General features: G+C 41.1%; 1 protein-coding gene across 6 annotated transcripts in view; it reads right to left on the bottom strand.

Annotated features, from left to right (window-relative positions):
* The window catches only part of LOC140201238 (tRNA (32-2'-O)-methyltransferase regulator THADA-like), a 424,035-nt gene that overhangs the window by 57,479 nt on the left and 345,992 nt on the right, over positions 1-20,564 (bottom strand). For 2 of the 6 annotated variants that reach the window (XM_072265008.1, XM_072265011.1), the window contains 3 exons: positions 10,871-10,943; positions 10,622-10,781; positions 8,783-8,914 (listed from right to left, as the gene is read on the bottom strand). In XM_072265008.1, the coding sequence (XP_072121109.1) occupies positions 8,783-8,914; positions 10,622-10,781; positions 10,871-10,943 (365 nt within the window). Of the gene's footprint in view, positions 1-8,669; positions 8,694-8,782; positions 8,915-10,621; positions 10,782-10,870; positions 10,944-20,564 lie in introns of those variants that run through there. The other 4 variants (XM_072265010.1, XM_072265009.1, XM_072265012.1 and 1 more) reach the window with 4 other exon arrangements.

The following is a 20,564-nucleotide window of genomic DNA, read 5'->3' as shown; positions in this document are numbered from 1 at the left end:
CAGTCAATGCCCTTGATTCTGGAAATCCCTCCCTGAATCCTTCTTATTCCTCAGTTGAACTACTCTATAAGACATACCTTTCATTTAATATCTCCATGTGATTTCATGCCAAATTTTTGTTAGGTTCATAATTCTCCTGTGAAGCTTTTTGGAAATTTTTTGCTATGTTAAAGGTGCTCTACACACAGAAAGAGCTGCCATTGTTGCAAAAGGAAGTGGACAGGGAAGAACCTCCTGAACCTTCGGACTCAGTCTCAATGACAAACAATTCCGTGAACCTATTGCTCTACACTAAAACTGAGAAATAATGCTAGAACAAGGGGACCAGGAAAGCCAACATAATTCATCCATCACATCAAAATCTGCATAAAGACCACTCCAATATCCAGACAGACATTTGGAATCAGGAATTCTATGACAAATGTACAGATAAAATGATTCAAATCATAGGCCTTTTTGTCATCATTATGTGAAATTTGACAGATAATGTCTTGTAAAAATCTGCATTGTTAACTGGCCTCTATTAATTGTAGTTCATTTTGGGTCCATTTAATTAACCCAGCAGCTGTTAGTTTGTTTCTGTATTGAATTGCAGCTGTTACAAATCTTAATGCATGCCGAAATCCTGCAATTTACTCATGCCTAAGTCACCATTAAATACAAATGTTCATCCTATTCTACAGCCGTTAAATAATTTACTATTCCAGAATGACTCGCATCCAACTCAAGTCAACAACACCACTGACAATTCTCTCTGGTTGATTTCCAATGCACACGAGTGCACCAAGGTTTAGGACAGTTTGATATGTACACCCTGCGGCCACTTTATAGGTACACCTGCTCATTAATGCAAATATTCCATCAACCGATCATGTGGCAGCAACTCAATGTTGACATCGTCAAGAGGCTAAGTTGTTGTTCAGACCAAACATCCGAATGGGGAGGATATGTAATCTAAGTGACTTTGACCGTAGAATGATTGTTGGTGCCAGATAGGATGGTTTGAGTATCTCAGAAACCGCTGATCTCCTGGGATTTTCATGTACAGCAGTCTCCAGAGTTTACAGAGAATGGTGCAAAAACCAGAAATAACATCCAGTGAGTCGCAGGTCTGTGGGCAAAAAAGCCTCATTAATGACAGAGGTCAGAGGAGAATGGCCAGACTCATTCAAGCCGATAGGAAAGTGAAAGTAACTCAAATAACCATGCACTACAGCAGTGGTGTGCAGAAGGACACCTCTGAATGTACAACACATCAAACCTTGAAGTAACAGCAAAAGACCATGAATGTACACTCAGTGCCACTTCATTAGGTACTGTTATACTCTTCTTCTTAAGCAAAGCCCTGAACTGAGAATGACTTACTTCAATTTAATTTCTGTGGGTTTTGAAGTAGCTGAGAAGGATGATGTGGGAAGCACAAGCCCTTCTACAAATGCGTCAGAAGGTGCCAGACCCAGGGTTCAATGGAGATGCTGCATTTCTTCAAATAAATCTTGACAACATCCTCCATTTTTAAAAATCCTATCCATCTGGTAATTTCTTCTCCTGACAGAGCTTTGAATGGAAGGTCTGATTTGGGAGCATGATGTAAACTGAGCAAACAACGTGACCTGCTAAAAGTAGCTAATTGCATCTCATTGCTGGGCATATTGGTCTGGCAGAGGACCACTGTAGGGAATTATCTTGACAGTGGTTTGGGAGGATCTTACATCAGCAGTGTTTGTGGTATCTCACGTGTGTGTTTATGTGCCTGCTGAAAGTAGCCCAAGTTTCAGAAGCATATTTGAGGGCAGGCAACACTACTGGTTGGTAGATTCTGAGTTTGCGCCAGATTTCTTCACCATAACTTTTCTTAATTCAGTCATAGTTAATGAAGACAATGGTGTGTTTCATTGTCTGTCTTCGCCAAGGGATAGATCCTGAAATATGGTGGTCTACATCTAATTGGGAACTACCATGATCCTATCCTATTGGAAAGTGATCTTGAATTCTGTGTATCATTTGTAAGAAAGATTTATCGGGCAGAGGGCATCCAATAAAGGATCTTCCAAGGCCACTACGATGGAGCATTCAATAGTGCTCAGTCTGCTTAATGTGTGAGGCTAAGAGGCGCTGTAATTGAGTCAAGACTTGATAGAACCAGACTGAGGACTGAACCACAAAAATCAGCTTTTTGAGTCAAGACAGATGTTCACATGTGCAAAAGCATTAACTGGTTATTTGAGCATTATGATTATAGCACTAGCAAATATCGTATGGATTTTTTATTTTTTTAAAAAGCAAGAGCAGAGGTTTATTTAGTTTGTAAAAATGGTGATGAGATTTCTATATTTAGGATTTCATGGTTTATAACTGATCCATTTGATGATACTACTAAAAGACTCTATTACTTGTAGCTAAATTTCAGACTGGAACCATCATATGCACTTTAGCCTAGTAACCCTGAAATATGTGTGCTATTCTGCTAGCCACATTTTGTGAAGCTTGGTTATTTTTAATGACTACTGCATGTAAAGTGTCTTTTGTTTGTACTATGAGAGATTAAACTGAGAAACTCCAGGAAGGCTGGCAGTTACTCTCTGTGCTCTGATTTCACATTATTAAACCAGTCAACTCCTCTGTTAAGACTAGCACACAGATAAATGTGCATTCTGGCCTCAGATGTTTAAAGTTCTTAAAAGATGTGCAGTAGATTTTGATTTAAAAGAGGAAGAGACTTAAGGTTAATATTTAGCTCTGACTCTTTCTCGGGACTTGATTTAAAGATTTTGCTTTAATTATACAAATCTATCCTTTACCCTCCTGAAGCTATTTACAAAAAAAAACTTGCTTATTTATACTGGGAGAATAATTTCTATCTAAGCAAACCTGTGTCTGCTTCAGTTGACTCTGAGGACCAGATACAGTGCTGTTGTAACTGCCATGTGAATGCTGTGCTAGTTAGCAACTGGAAGTACATGTTGAGGAAAACTATATTTTACAAATTAATTCAAATAATGTGAGATATGCTCTTCATGAAATGAGTTAGATCTGTCCAGTTATATAAGATTGCATCTTTTCGTTTTCAAATTTTATGTATTAGAAACTACAGGAAAAGAAATAAGACTATTAATTCTAAAGAGTACAATTGAATTCATGGTGATGGAAAACACTTTAAAGAGATTGAGACAACAGCTTTAAATGCTATTCAACAGATTTTGTGCTTGCTTCACTCAAGTAAAATCCTCCAGCTTTTTTAAAAATCTGCTGATACAAAATCTACAATTGCTTTGTTGTCTTAAACTATGTCAAATGACTTGCATAGCATCAGAATAAGTTGTGACAAACTCTACTTCACTTCCATTTCATTGCAATTACATGTCACACAGCGGTAAAGTTGTATTGACATGGAAAATGATGGGAATCATGATTCATGATCAACCTGAACTCTTTTGATCTTGCCCTTACTGCATTACATTGAAATAGTCCTTAATAAAAGGGGAAGGGCAAATTTCAGGACTATGCGCTTAAGGCTGGCCAGCCAATGTAGCTTAAAATGGACCTAGTGTGCATCATAGTTTAAGAAATGCTGGGTGGAAATACAGTATAGTCTGGTATTTGTTGCCTTGTTCACAAAATCACCACGTAGGGAAGTCAACATGGCTGGTCCAGTTAAGTTTCCAGAATATTAATGAATAGTGACTCCATGATGGTAATGCCTCTGAATTTCCAAGGTCGTGATTAGACTCTATCGCATTGGAGATGGCCATAAATTTTTACATGCCAATTACCCGTCCATGCTTGTGATCTTGCTGCAGGTAGTAGTGGATCACTTACTATGTTGGGGAGCTGACAGCAGAATTCAACATCATGAAATCATTGACAGACATCCCTAGTTTCCAATGGAAAGAAGATCATGGGTAGCTCCAGGAGCCTGGGTTTACTACTGACCTGAAGTGATATCCATGTGCTCCACTTCCTTCCCACCTCCCAAAAAAGGCTGCTGTGATAGCCCTTATGTAGGCAGAAAAAATCAAAGGCAAGTGAGGGAGAGGTTGTTGTAGATGTACAGGAAATAAATAAGGAGAAGGAGAATGGGATTGATAGAACTAATCGGGGGGGGGGCTGGCAGAACTATGGGCCAAATGGCCTCCATGTGCATTATAATGAATAAGGAAGTGACTGAAGGAGAATGGGGCCCAACTCTAATCATCAGTTGCTATCTTTGATTCAGTACGGTCCATTTTTTTCTTTGGTTGTTTCACTGCTGCAGGAAGGCGTATCAATAGCAAGAAAGCACAATGAAATACAGATGAGACTTAGGCCAAAATACAATACAATATTACACTCACTGCCTTTTGATAAAGTATATTTAAATACATAACTTGTTAAAATCAGATTGATGGACTATCTCCATATGGATACCTGGCAGCTTCTAATAGTTGTCCACAGCCAGTTTAGTAATCATTCAAAGTAAATTACAGGAGACAGGCTAACCCCTATTGACATCAATGGATCTGGGGCTGAGAGGGTAAACAGCTTCAAGTTCCTCAGCATCCACATCACTGAGGTCTGTACACACCAGCTGTGTGGTGAAAAAGGCACAACAGAGCCTCTTCCACCTCATACAATTGAGGGAGTTTGGTATGGGTCCCGAAATCCCAAGAACTTTCTACAGGGGCACAATTGAAAGCATTCTGACTGGCTGCATCACTGCCTGGTATGGGAACTGTACCTCCCTAAATTGCAGAATTCTGCAGCGAGTGGTGCGGACAGCCCAGCACATCTGTAGTTGTAAGCTTCCCATGTTTCAGGACATTTACAAGGACAGGTGTGTAAAAAGGGCCTGTAGGATCATTGGAGACCCAAGCCATGCCAACCACGATCTATTCCAGGTGCTACCATCCAGGAAACGGTACCACAGCATAAAACCCAGGACCAACAGGCTCAGGACAGTTTCTTCCACCAGGCCGTCAGACTGATGAACTCATGTTGACTTGAGTGTACACTGTATTACATTCACTGTTCTATTTATTATAAGTTACTGTGATTGCACATTGCACATTTAGATGGAGATGTAACATAAATATTTTTACTCCTCATGTATGTGAAGGATGTAAGAAATAAAGTCAATTCAATTCAATTTGTTGAAGGAGGGGAAAGAATTATTGGAAGCACGTAAGTGAGAGCATTAACTCAAAAATCTTTGCATATCCTTAATGACAACTCTGTTATTCTATTAGGAATAACAGAGGAGGCGGAGCTTAGGAGGTTAATGGCGCCTAATGGCGATTCCTTTACTTGCATCTTTGGAAACAGCTCTATTTCCATCTTTAATATCTCTGTTTTTCCCTTTCAGGGTTCTTTTGAAAACCCTGACCTGGAGTTACATGCTGACTTTGGTTCTCTGCGGGAATGGGACCCGCTCTCGGGGTTCCACAACCAGCCGTTGTTGTTCGGCATGCCAAAGGCTCGGCCTAAGAGTCCAGCTCAGATGCAAAAGCTGAGGATCTCGGAGCTCTGGAGACAGGCGGATCGAGGGTCGGTGTCACGACATGTGTCGTCAGGGAAGTTCGGATATCTGCTGTGTGCCTGGAGACTCGGGATCTTTGCGATCTTCAAGCACTGAGCTTGAAAAAAGCAACGTGGCAGACTTTTAACATCATAAACCAGTGAGTTTGTTATGTCTCCCCACTCGCTGGAAAAATGGAGACACCTTTTTCTCCCTTATTAGGGAGAGAGAGAGCCTGTGGTACGTTGAATGCTGGGTGAAATGCAAAGTCTTTGGGATAACTGCAAGTCTGTGTCTTTGCTATTGCTTTGCTCACGCTTGAGTGCGCGGTGGCGGTGCGAAAGTGCTTTTTTTTGCTGGTGGGTGGAGGGGGGATTGTTGCTCACTGCCGCTTCCGCGTGGGAGGGGGAAACTGGGGGGGACTTTGGGGTTCTAATATTTAACTGTCGTTCGTTCTTTGGGCACTCCTCTGTTTTCCTGGATGGTGCGAAGAAAAAGCATTTCAGGATGTATATTGTATACATTTCTCTGACATTAAATTGTACCTTTGAACCTTTGAATAATATGATGAATTAAAATGATACATAGTTCATTTTCTTCATAATTAAAAAGACAAGGACATGCTGAAATTTGATAAAGCTTGTAAGATATTAGTCCACCAATAATCTACAAAATTTTCAGTCCTTCCCAAATTGTAGCTTAAATTAATTATTCCTTTCACTTTTCATTCTGCTAGTGGGAAGAATCCAACAGAGAGCCATTAGCCAAGCAAAGTGGCATATTAAACTGTTGTACTGATATGAATGAGCACAGAGTTAAAGTATGCCCAAACACGTCTGCTCCATGAAAGGCAATGTTATAGTGATGGAAGTCATTAAATGGGTAAGTTGACAATTTAGACACAAACCAATTCAAACATAGTTCTAACAGAAGTGTATCTGGTAAACTAAATTGAGAATGAGAAAGGAAAACTGCACAGATTGTTTGGTTTAACAGCAATATACTGTGAATAATTACTGTAAAAACCCAACATCATCTGACAAATCTTTCCATTCATTTCCATTTGCGTACAGGGTTAAAATGAAAATTTGTACTACCTAAAAAGGGCAAAAAGGAATCAAGCTATTCTGTTAGCTTTTATAGTCAGGTATTCAGTATAATTCATAATCAAAAGTTTGAAAAAAAAAATGTGGTGTGAACAAATTCAGGTAAAAGTTCCACTGGAGAGAGTACTGAGACCCCATGCATGTTCTTCTCATGAACTGTGCCTGATTATTTGGTTTTAATCAGACTATTAATGGGACATGCAATTTACCTGAAGGTAACAAAATAAAAGGTAGTGATCACTGATAAGTCTTCTCTTGATTCCTCTCTAAAGATGGCAGCTATATAACCAACCTTGACATTTATGCTTACCTCAGCTGAATTGAATTGTTAACTAGATTCATACCCTCAGTAGCCATTTAGCATAACATATCAGGCGACAAACAATGTCTGTTGTACCAAACATTTGAACAAAAAGGCAAAAGCAAAGATGAATATACCAACATAAGAAATAAGAGCAAGAGTAGGTCATTTGGCCCATTGGGTCTGCTCCATCATTCATTAAGATCATGGCTGATCTGGCCATGGATTCATCTCCACCTACCTGCCTTTCCCCCATAAACCTTAATTCCCCTACTATGGAAAAAACTATCCAACCTTGTCTTAAGCATATTTACTGAGGTAGCCTCCACTGCTTCACTGGGCAGAGAATTCCACAGATTCACCACTCTCTGGGAAAAGCAGTTCCTCCTCACCTCCATCTTAAATCTACTCCCCCGAATCTTAAAGCTAAGTCTGCTAGTTCTAGTCACACCTAACAGTGGAAACAACTTTCCTGCTCTATCTTATCTATCCTTTTCATAATTTTATATGTTTCTATAAGTTCTCCTCTCCAGCGAGTACAGTCCCAGGCAACTCAACCTCTCCTCATAGTCTAACCCTCTCATCTCTGGAATCAACCTCTGCACTGCTTCCAAAGTCAGTATATCCCTCCTCAAGTAAAGAGACTAGAATTGCACATAGTACTCCAGGTGCGGCCTCACCAGTACCCGGTACCCTGTATAGTTGCAGCATAATCTCCCTAAATATTCCTCTGTCTGATTAGTCTCCAACCTGATGATACAAACATTGACTTCTCCAACCAGGTAATTTCTCCCCTTCCCCCTCTTTCTTTGTCCAGTCCCCATTCTTGTTCCCCTCTCACTCCTTCTCTTCTCACCTGTTCATTGACTCCCTCTACTGTCCTTACTCCATCCTCTTCTTCCATGGTCCACTGTCCTCTATCTGATTCCTTCTTCTTTTGCCCTTGAACTTTTTTCACCTATCACCTCCCAACTTCTCACTTCATCCTCCCTCCCCTAACCATCCCCCTTCCCCCTCCACTGGTTCACCTTTCACCTGCCAACTTGTACTACTTCCCCTTTCTTATTCTGGTTTCTGCTCTCTACCTTTCCAGGGTGTTGGCCTGAAATATTGATTGGTTATTCCCCCTGATAGATGCTGCCTGACTTGCTGAGTTCCTCCAGCATTTGTCTGTGTTGTGGTGAATATCCTTTGCATTTTTTGGTGGTGGGAAGAGAGGGAGAGGCTGTCGGCAATAATGAAGCTGAAAAGAAGGGTTTCAAATTTTACTACACAACAGTTAATAGGAATAAATAGTAGCTATGTTTCATATTATAACCTGACACCTTGATCATTCAATTTGAAACATTTTTCACACTGCAAGTTAGAAGCCTTTCTAAAATTCTAAATCGTTTTGCACTGCAACAGCCCAGAAATTTTCTCTACTGTTAGTGGCATTTTTCACATTCTCAATGCAACTGCAGTTGGAAAAGTTATTTCAGAAGGACAGAAGTACAGAGACCCTCCAGAACTCAGCTACAATATGCAATCGATCCTCTTTTTTAAATAAAATTCAGATTAAGGATATACAGAATAACTCTGGCAAGTATATGATGAAACAGAAAATGGTGAGAATACTCAGCATATGACATAATGTTTAAGGGGAGAGAAACAGAGTTAACCTATCAGTTCTCTTTAAAAGAAATGGAAAACGTTAGAGATAAACGAGTTAAGATGCAGAATAAAGGGGAATGGGTTGAGAGAAGAGAAAGAAAGATCTCATACGTACCTGCACTTCATTCTCCATTGCTCTCTGAAATGTAGATGTACTGTATGTTCATTTGCCATGTGTTACTGAAAAACTTGTGACTATTAAGCTTCCGTTTGTGAAAACAAACTTACCATTATCCTTACAGGTTGTCAGAAAGCGCGGAATCATCTGTACAACATCTGTGGCCTTATTCCTCACCATCTGCTCTTCATCTTGCAGAAGAGTGAAGATACATCTCCACAGGGTTAAAGTATCCTGTAGATCTGCAAAAGCAAAGTAAGTGTTCTCAGCAATAACTACCCAAAATAACACTGTCCCAAAAGAAGAGAATATTCCAAAAGGAAATATTTTGGGCTATAGTTAAAACATGCTTTGTCTACCCCAACTCAACATCACCTGGTCAAGGTCTACACATTCAGATCTATACGTTGAATTAGGGCTTTTCTCTTTGGAGAAAGGATGATGCAAGGCGACTTGATAGAGATGTATAGGATGATAAGAAGCATAAATAGAGTGGACAGTCAGTGCCTTTTTCCTAGGGAGGAATTGGAAATGAAAGGGTCCATGAAATTTTAAGGTGACTGGAGGAAATTATAGGGGGTTTGTCAGAGGTTGTTTTTTTTTGTGCAGAGAGTGGTAATTGTGAGGAATACACTGCCAAGGGTGGAGGTAGTAGCAGATATATTAGGGAGCTTTAAGAGACACTTTAATAGGGACATGGATTAAACAAAAATAGAGGGCTATGAGAGAGGAAAGAATTGGATTCATCTTGGTTAAAAGGTTGGCAAAACATTGTGGGCCAAAGGGCCTGTATTGTACTGTATTGTTCTACTAGTATCTATGGTCCCCTGGTATCTCAATTGAATCGTAGTTTGACTATGAAAGATAGTAGGATATTTTACTGTAGCAAGCCTAATCGATGTTTAAATACTTAGTTTAGACATGATTTTATTCTGGCCTAACTTTCTTTTGCTGATCACCAGGCACCAGTAAAGAAGATTTCAATCTTGAACCACTATACTGCCAGCAGTATAGCTCAGAAAGGCTCTCTAGGCCAACAGCCAATAGCGATTGGGAGAGTGACCAAGACGAGGAGAATGTAGGGAAGTGGAAAGGGAAAGAAGTGATTGGGAGATGGTAGTGGGGCATTGATCACTGCTGTCCAATAGACCATCAGCTCTGTATTAATTCTGCTGTCTTAATCTTCAAGCACTATTCTTCTCAAATGACAAAAAAAGTTGCACTGATGCATGATGGTTCTGGTGAATTTCAACATCAATGTCTGCCTTCATTGAGAAGTAACTCCCAATATGCGAGGCAATTCACACTTGCAGCGTCTCATAGTGTACCGTTACACTCGTGGTGTTGTATGGCAACTCTAGTTATCAACCTGTATTTTATTTCCTGCTGCTCTAGGGGAACTGGATTAAAATATTCTGCAGTCCACAAAGTTTTCTTTACAATATATGCTTATCTGAACAGAATCCTTTCATGCCAAGCAGTTGAGTAAATCTGGATCTAATTCTGTTTCCTTGAAAAAATCAAGAAATTGAATTAAAATTTTGCAATCAATGAAAAAAATTACATTTCATGACCTAACTTATTTTAGACCAGTTCAGACTAGTCAAAATGGGGAATTCAATTATTGCTAGGTAAAGGGTAAAGCAAGATTTTAATGAGTGTTCAGTGACTTTTTAGATGATTAAGTGTGAAACAGTATTCTACTGAATGAGGTAATAGTTCAAGGAGTCATGTTAATTTTAAAACTGCCTCAGTAGGGCAGCATTATAAATGCAAGCAATGTAGAAATCATGCACGAATTACCGTACAATATATTGACAATCATCTCTTGGGGGAAGAATATAAACAAATCACTCTGCACCGTTGATGGATCCATACATTTATTCACAGAGCAGCAGCAAACATATTTCCTGTCTACTTTTTCTTCTTAGTCCAAAGTATTTACCCACCTAAATAAAGCTGTTTATTGGCGAGGAAAGATGGGACAGCAGCAATGAGGACTTTTGCAGCTGTCAATCGGATTTCTGTCTGCTGCTCTACTCCACAACTCTGTTCAACTAAATGGACCCACTGTCTGAGATCTTCACTTATGGAATCCAAGGTTTTCTGCTGAGAAAGAGCCGTATATGAGAAAGTCATAGAAACTATTCTCAGAAGACATATTGATTTACCATAAATGATTAGTTGGTTTGCATTACCTCCTGTTCCTTCTGCACAAGATGGATCACAAATTTTGAAGCCAGATTAAGTGTTGCACTTTGCACCTCAACACTAAAATCACAGAAGGAAAAACAGAGAAATACATAGCTGAGATTCAAAACAAAAGTTAAATTGACAATATATATTTAGATTACTTTTAACCAAAACATCATCCACTGCTAATTTCCAAAGCGTATCCTTAAACATCCTGAAACAAATGTGTTCTTTATCAAAAGCACATGCAATCACTTACATTTTCTCACTTTTTGAGGGGCTTGCAAGTACATTCTGGAGACAAACTCCTGTTCAATTATTTAGATAATATTAGGAGAGGGGCATGGAGGCGCATACCCCAGGTTCCATTCTTTGTACCTGCCACTTGCCTTCAAGGTGACCAGATGCCTGCATTCAACTTTCTAACATGCATCATATTTTGTATTCTGCTTGCTTGAACTAGTTAGATAACTTAATGACTGGCGGTTCAGAGTGATTACTAAGTTAGCAGAAAATGTAAAATTTGAAAAGTTAACCTCCTGCTGTCACATGTTATTACTATTAATTTTAAGGTAGTGATATAAAGGGATTGGACAGATCCTTAGGTTGGGGACCCACCATACAAAGGGCTAAGTTTGGGGGAAGTGGGATCTAGCAGAGGTCAACTGGTAAGCCTGATCGAAAGGAAAGGTATGAATGGCAAATACAAGGCTTTAAGAGTGTGTTAGCAAGAATCCAGGAGCAGCACATTCTTGTTAGGATGAAGGTAAACCTGGCAACTTTAGGACAGCTTGGTTGGCAAGAGATATTGAGCCTCTGGTCAAGTAAAAGAAGGAAGCATACATTGGGCTTGGAGGCTTGATGACTACATAGATTAACAATACTCCTAACAAGACAAACAAAATGCTGGAGGAATGCAGCAGGCCAGGCAGCATCTATGGAAAAGAGAAAGCAGTTGTCCATTTGGGCCAAGACAATGACTGTTTATTTACTCTTTTCCATGAATTCTGCCTGGTCCAGCATTTTGTGTGTGCTGCTTGGATTAAAATGGGTGTCCACTGGGAGATCCCACTTTTACTGGTGGATCTATTTCTGTTGCAGAGCAGCAGGGAAAAAGCCTACCCTGGAGAGAGTGAATCTTCCCTTCGATGGGAGTTCAGTGAAACCCTCTCTCACTGCTCCCCCTGTGATCCCTGCTGCCCTCCAACAGAAATAGAATATGGGATGCCTACCCTGAAGAAGTTTGAATCTTCCCTTCGATGGAAGTTCAGTGAAACCCTCTCTCACTGCTCCCCCTGTGATCCCTCCTGCCCTCCGACAGTAATAGATCCACTCGAAAAAAAACAGTGGCCACCCATTTTAATTCCACTTCCCATTTCGATATGCCTACCCAAGGCCTCCTCCACTGTCATGATGATGCCACACTTATTATAAAGGAACAACACCTTATATTCCATTTGGGTAGCCTCCCGCCTGATGGCACGAACAACGATTTCTCAAACTTCCGGTAATGGCCCCCACAACCTATCTCCTTCACCATTTCCCATACTCTTTTCCCTCTCTCACCTTATCTCCTTGACAGCCCATCACCTCCTTCTAGTGCTTCTCCCCCCTTTTCTTTCTTCCATGGTCTTCTGTCTCATCAATCAACTTCCTAGCTCTTTACTTCATCCCTCCCCCTTCAAGTTTCACCTATCACATTGTGTTTCTCTCTCCCCTCCCCCACCTTTTAAATCTACCCTTCAGCATTTTTTCTCCAGTCCTGCCCAAAATGTTGACTGTACTCGTTTCCATAGATGCTGCCTGGTCTGCTGAGTTCCTCCAGCATTTTGTGTGTGTTGCTCAGATTTCCTGCATCTGTAGATTTACTCTTATTTAAAATTATGAGGTGTATAGATAGTGTAATACCCTGGTTAAGATTTTACTGCTAATGCTGTGAGAATTTCATTTAATAGTTTTCTGTAGAAGCAGTGTGTTCTATTGGTAGTGTTTGGGTTACTGTTAATGATAAGGGGTTGTGATGTGCAGCTTAGGAATGTCGGGTCAGCCAATCAGGATGGTGGAATTGGGAGAAGATTCCAGAGAAAGCTGGGTGGAGAGGTTTTACGACAAACACTAAAGGGGTTGAGGTCCTTTTCGGCGGGAGATGGAGAGAGTAGATCGAGAGAACCAGCGTTAGGATTCAATCCAACCGGAATGCACGATTCAATGGAGTCCAAGATGGAAAGTTCTATCAGTGAACAGGAGTTGGCGCTGTGAGTATATGGGCACCTCCAGCTTTTGAAGATCTGAGCTCCAACTTAGTGCACATTTAATTATAATTGGCCCTTTAATTTTTTCCCCCTTTTTTTCTTCTTGAAGGGTCCTTCTGAAGGGTCTCAGCGTGAAACATCAACTGACCTCTTTTCTATAGATGCTGCCTGGCCTGCTGAGTTCCTCCAGTATTTTGTGTGCATTGCTTCATAAATACACCTTTCTTATGATTGTAAGTGGGCAGCATTTACACAGATTGGGGTGAGGGTGGTTGAAACATCCTGGCTCTCCCAGTCTGGTAGGACCCGAGTTATATCCAGCCCAGACGTATGGAGTTTGGTTTTCTCACCGCTGAGTCCATTGGCTTGTTAGTGAGGGGCTAACCAGCCATGTTTCTAGAGACACCAGATAAAAAGGAATTTACAGGCTTTTTTCCATTGAAATTGAGTGAGATGAGAACTAGAGGTCATGGTTTAAAGTTGAAATCAGAATCAGAATCAGAATCAGGTTTATTATCACCGGCATGTGGCATGAAATTTGTTAACTTAGCAGCAGCAGTACAATGTAGTACAAATCTAGCACAGAGAGAAAAAAAAAATAAAATAAAAAGTAATAATAAATAAACAAGTAAAGCAATTACGTATATTGAATAGATTATTAAAAAATGTGCAAAAACAGAAATACTGTATATTAAAAAAATGTGAGGTAGTGTCCAAGGGTTTAATGTCCAAAGCTTCAAAGTCCATTTAGGAATTGGATGGCAGAGGGGAAGGAGCTACTCCTGAATCACTGAGTGTGTGCCTTCGGGCTTCTGTATCTCCTACCTGATGGTAGCAGTGAGAAAAGGGCATGCCCTGGATGCTGGAGGCTTTTAATAACAGACACTGCCTTTCTGAGACACTGCTCCCTGAAGATGTCCTGGGTACTTTGTAGGCTAGTACCCAAGATGGAGCTGACTAGATTTACGACCTTCTGCAGCTTCTTTCGGTCCTGTGCAGTAGCCCCTCCATACCAGACAGTGATGCAGCCTGTCAGAATGCTCTCCACGGTACAACTATAGGGGTTTCTGAGTGTATTTCTTGACATGCCAAATCACTCCAAACTCTAATGAAGTATAGCCGCTGTCTTGCTTTCTTTATAACTACATCTGTATGTTGGGACCAGGTTAGATCCTCAGAGATCTTGACACCCAGGAACTTGAAGCTGCTCACTCTCTCCACTTCTGATCCCTCTATGAGGATTGGTATGTTCTCCTTCGTCTTACCCTTCCTGAAAGGTGAAATGTTTAAGGAGAATATGAAGGGGAACTTCTTTACTCAGAGGGTGGCATATCTGTGAAATGAGCTGCAAGTGAAAGTGCTGGATGTGGATTGGATCTCATCAGTTAAGAGAAATTTGGACAGGTACATGGACGGGAGGGGTATGGAGGGATATGGTCCAGGTGCAGGTCGATGGGACTAGGCAGATTAATAGTTCGGCACAGACCAGATGAGCCTAAGAGCCTGTTTCTGTTCTATGACTCTATGGAAACTTTACATTACTTGGGAGGAGGAATTTGCAGCCTTAAGGTGGATAAGTCTCCAGGACCGGATAAGTCTCCAGGGCCTGACCATGTGCACCCTTGGACCTTTTGGGTGGTTAGAGAAGAAATTGTGGAGCCCCGTAACAGAGATATTTGCTTCACTATTAGCCACTAGTGAAGACTGGAAAACGGATAACAATGATGAAGGGTAGCAAGGATAAGCCAAGGGAATACAGGCCAGTCATTCCTGAAATCTGTACTGGGGAATTTAAATGAGGGGATTCTGAGGAAGCCAACAATTAGATATACAGAGTCTGATTAGGAGTTTGATGATCCTTTTGGAGTTTTTTGAAGAAGTAACCAAAAAAGGTAGATGAGGGTAGGTCAGTGAATGCTGTCTATCTGGACTTTAGTAAGGTCTTTGATAAGGTTTTGCAGAATAGGTTGGTCAGTGAAGTTACATCTTATGGAATGCAGGGATAGGTAATGCACAGAGGGTGGTGGTTGAAGGTTGTTTCTCAGAATGGAGTTGTGTGTCACAGGGGTCAGTGTTATTCATTATTTATGCAAATGATTTTAATATGAATGCACAAGGTTTGATCAGTAAGCTTGCGATGACACAAAATTCTGAGGTGTTGTTGATTGTGAAGAAGGTTATCATATTTTACAGAGGGATCCTGATCAGCTGGAGAAGCGTGCTGAGGTGTACCAAATGGATTTCAGAGCGAAGTGATGCATTCTGGAAAGGTAAAACAGCATAGGACTTATACTATGAATGGTAGGGCAAGTAGGAGTATAATTGCTTAGTGTGTTGTTAACAGTACCACAGGCAGGCAGGGTGGTGAGAAAGGCATTTAGCACGCAGGCCTTCATCAGTCAGGGCACTGGGTACATGAGTCAGGACATGATGTTGCAGTTGTACAAGTTGTTGGTGAGGCTACTCATGGAATACCGCATACAGTTTTGGTCACCCTGTTATTGGAACATGTGGTCAAACTGGAAGCAGTGCAGAAATGACTTATAAAATAGCTGCTGGGACTGGAGGGCCTGAGTTATAGGGAGAGGTTGGCCAAGCTAGGCCATTATTCACAAGAATGCAAGAGAGTGAGGTGTGACCTTATACAAATGAGAAGCACAGATAAATGTAGATGGTAACAGTCTCTTCCCCAGGGTAGAGAAGTCCAAAACTAGAAGGCCTAGGTTTATAGTGAGAGGGGAAAGATTTGAAAGGAAACTGAGGGGCAACTTTTTCATGCAGGGACGGTGAGTATATGAATTGAGATACCAGTGCGTACAGTACCATTTAAGAAGCAATTGGATACATACATGGAGGGGCGAGGCTTAGAATGATAGAGGTTTCGAGGCTGAATAAAGAAGATTGGCAATAGCTGGCATGCGGTTGGCATGGAGTCGTTAGGCTGAAGGATCTGTGTTCATGTTATATTGCTCTATGACTAAAACAACTTACTGAATTTTGAATTAAATTGATCTTTAAAAAATACTGTAAATTACTTCAGAAGAACATGAATCTTTTGTTTTTCATATGGTAGAAATCAAATGGTATTGTGAAGTTTGTGGGCTGCATTTCTGAACATAACTGTACCCTTATTAGTTATAATTAAAAAAGATATTTATGATATTTTTGAATTAAGGGCAATTAACTGATGAAATTGAATCAAAAAATCGATTTTGTTCTCATGAAAACTCTACACGGATAAATAAAGTTTCAGTGCTGCGAGAAGGTAACTTAATAAAAAGAAATATTTCAAGCATATTGCTCTAATTTGCCTTGGTTCCTATAGTTTCCATGTGTGGGGTAGACAGACTTGGCTAAAATGTGAGACCAAGAAACCTCTCCAACTGTTATTTAAGTATGAAAATCCAAGTCTTCATGGAAACTCAATAAACATACAATATATCAATAAAATACTTCCATTCACTCCTTGGGATTTCAAATTTTTGCACACATGTGGCAATGCATCAAGTTCCTGTGTCAAACGGTTCATTATGAAACATACACAAGGGGCACTACTATTACAGCCTCTAACCTTTGATTGTATTTACTGGTTGGTTAACAGCTGGGGACATTACACTGAAATATAATGATCCACGAGGGCTGCATTTTACATAAGTAAATAGAAGCAGTAGCGAAAAAAAAAGGTTCTGCACATATGTATGTATTACAACAGCGTCTGTGGGCCCTCATCAACCAACCATTCATTTAGACTTCTATCTGTAAAGATTCATCCAAAAAAAAATTTGATTAAACAGGGTTGAACACCAAAATTCAATGGCCGTGAAATACTTCTGTATGTTAAAAACTTTTGTGAAAGCAGTAAAATACAGAAAGGTGCTGGCACTGGTTTCAAGTGCTGCCCTTGGGCCTCTATTCCCCACAAACGCGCGCGCGCGCGCGCACACACACACACACACACACACACACACACACACACACACACACACACACACACATGTTTTTCTTTCACAATCTCACATAATTTCCAAAAGTGAGTAAGTGGGATGGTTTAGGTGGAGATGATATAGAGAAGGGGTGGAATCAAGGAACGAAACAATTTGCTAGGCCGGAGTTAAGAAGATAACATGTGCTATAAAGGCTGGACAAACTTGAGTTGTTTTCTCTGCAGCAGTGGAAGCTGAGGTGAGACAGGACAGCTAAGATAATGAAGGAACAGACAGATTAAACAGCTGGTATCATTTTTTCTCTCAGGGTAGTCTAATGCCTAATACTAGAGGGCATGCATTTAAGATGAGAAGGAGGAAAGTTCGAAGCTGATGCCCCAGACAATTTTTTTTACACAGAAAGTGATGGATGCCTGGAAAGTACTGTCAGCGATCGAGAGGAGGCAAATATGACAGAGGTATTTAAGAGGCTCTTAGCCACAATATTGTGCAGAGAATGGGCGAGATAAGGGCATTAAGTAGGCAGAAGGGATTAGCTTAGTTAGGAATTTGATTATTAATTTAATTAGTTTGGCACAGCACTGTGCTTGAACACTGGTGCACCTCAGGGGTGTGTGCTCAACCCACTGCTCTACTCTCTCTATACCCATGACCGCGTGGCTAGGCATAGCTCAAATACCATCTATAAATCCGCTGACGATACAACAATTGTTGGTAGAATCTCAGATGGAGATGACAGGGGGTACAGGAGCGAGATATACCAACTAGTAGAGTGGTGTCACAGCAACAACCTGGCACTCAACGTCAGTAAGACGAAAGAGCTGATTGTGGACTTCAGGAAGGTTAAGACGAAGGAACACACAACAATCCTCATGGAAGGATCAGAAGTGGAGAGAGTGAGCAGTTTCAAGTTCCTAGGTGTCAAGATCTCTGAGGACCTGGTCCCAACCTATCAACGCAGCTAAAGAATAGCAAGACAGCGACTATACTTCATTAGGAGTTTGAAGAGATTTGGGATGTCAACAAATACGCTCAAAAACTTCCATAGATGTACCGAGGACAGCATCCTGACAAGCTGCATCACTGTCTGGTATGATGGAGGGGAGGCCACTGCACAGGACCGAAAGAAGCTGCAGAGGGTCATAAATTTCGTCAGCTCCATCTTGGGTCCTAGCCTATAAAGTACCCAGGGCATCTTCAAGGAGCAGTGTCTCAGAAAGGCAGTGTCCATTATTAAGGACCCCCAGCACCCAAGGCATACCATTTTCTCACTGTTACCATCAGGAAGGAGGTACAGAAGCCTGAAGACACACACTCAGCAATTCAGGAATAGCTTCTTCCCCTCTGCCATCCGATTCCTAAATGGACACTGAAGCCGTGAACACTACTCCACTTTTTAAATATATATTATTTCTGTTTTTGCACGATTTTTAATCTATTCAATATACATATACTGTTATTGATTTATTTATTTATTTTTACTTTTTTTCTTCTATATCATGCATTGCATTGAACTGTTGCTGCTAAGTTAACAAATTTCATGACACATGCCAGTGATAATAAACCTGATTCTGATTGAACTGATACGTGTACTGTCCGATATGAACTGACATGCGTCTATTCTTTATCTTTTTCTGTACACTGTAAAACTTTATTCTGTACTCTCATATTGTTTGTCCTTGTACTATCTGAAGGCACTGTTGTAATGAATTTATCTGTATGAACAATATGAAAGAAAGGTTTTTCACTACCTTAGTCCATATGACAATAATTAACCAATTTACTAATCTTCAAGTCACTAATTCTGTACACTTAACTTTCTGTTAAGTGTACACTACCCTACACTTTCTGTGGATTTAAATTAAAATACTGAAAGTGCTGGAAATCTGAAATAATAACAGAAAATATTGGAAGCGTTTAGCTCATACGGCAGCAATTATGAAACAAGAAATGTTTCAGTTAAAAGCCACCTCATCAGAACCATGAACTTCAGAAAACAAGTTAGCTTTAAGTTGCAGAGTGGCTGGAGGAAAGATTGATAAGATGAAGGGAACGTCTCCAACAACATGATGACAGGGTTATTCAGGAGATCCGTACATTTATCCAGAATGAACAACACAGCCTACCACTATCTACATCCCCTCCTTTCCCTGCACCTACCACACCGCCACATACCAACTGCTCTCATCCCAATCTTCACCTTCCCCAGCCCCCACTGTCTTCCCTGTCATCATGAACTCACCTTCACTACTGAGCAGGTGAGAAGGGCCTGGGGAAATTCAGACACGGGTCCAGATGGTGTGAAACACAAGGTCCTGAAGGACTGTGCTGAGCAGTTGTGTGGAATTTTCTAGTGCATTTTCAGTCTGACCCCAGTCTGGAAAGGCTCCTGACTGTGTGGAAAACATCATGTTTGGTCCCAGTACCCAAGAAGGGCCAACTGAAAGTCTTGAATGACTACCGTCCAGTGGCCCTGACCTCACACAAAATTAAGGCCCTAGAGATGCTGGTCCTGGCTCACCTCTGACCCCTGTTCAGATCAGCTCTTGATCCCCTGCAGTTTGCCTACTAGGAGTACACTGGAGTTGACAATGAACTGCTGAATGGAGTATACTCCCATTTGGATATGCAGGGCAGCACTGTGAGGATGAGGATCATTCTCAAGTGCCTTCAATAACATACAGCCCTCATTGCTGGGGGGAAAGCTTCATTCACTGCAGATCGGCACTTTAGATAGATAGATATGCTTTATTGATCCCGAGGGAAATTGGGTTTCGTTACAGCCGCACCAACCAAGAACAGAGCATAAATATAGCAATACAAAAACCACAAACAATCAAACAACAAAATGCAAACTATGCCAGATGGAAAATAAGTCCAGGATCAGTCTATTGGCTCAGAGTATCTGACCCTCCACGGGAGGAGCTGCAGGTTCGATGGCCACAGGCAGGAATGACCTCCTGTGCCGCCCAGTGTTGTATCTCGGTGGGATATGGCGAGGATGTGGTGAGGACCTACAGGTACCTGGGGGTGCACCTGGATGACAGACTTGAGTGGAGCACCAACACAGAGGCTGTGTATAAGAAGGACCAGAGTCACCTCTACCTCCTGAGGAGACTCCGGTCCTTTGGAGTATACAGGCTTCTCCTTCACAAGTTCTACCAATCTGTTGTCGCCAGTGCAGTCTTCTATGCGGACGTGTGCTCAGGCAACGGCATCAACATGGGTGATGCCAATGGGCTCAATAAACTGATTAGAAAGGTTGGCTCTGTGATAGGAGTCAAACTGGACTCACTGCAGGCTGTGTTAGAATAATGGACCCAATGGGGAATCCTGGCAATCGTGGACAATGTTTCTCACCTTCTGCATGCCACCTTGGCTGAACAGAGGAGCACTTCTAGTAATAGACTAAGACAACTGTGCTGCTGCAAAGTGTGCTATATGTGGTCATTCTTACCCTCAACTATTAGGCTCTATAATGAGTCAACTTATAGCTGGGGAAG

The sequence above is a fragment of the Mobula birostris genome, chromosome 8 (genome assembly GCF_030028105.1).
Source record: "Mobula birostris isolate sMobBir1 chromosome 8, sMobBir1.hap1, whole genome shotgun sequence".
NCBI classification, from domain to species: domain Eukaryota; kingdom Metazoa; phylum Chordata; class Chondrichthyes; order Myliobatiformes; family Myliobatidae; genus Mobula; species Mobula birostris.
Note: the sequence above shows the minus strand (reverse complement) of the source record. Positions and strands in the feature narration are given on the sequence as shown.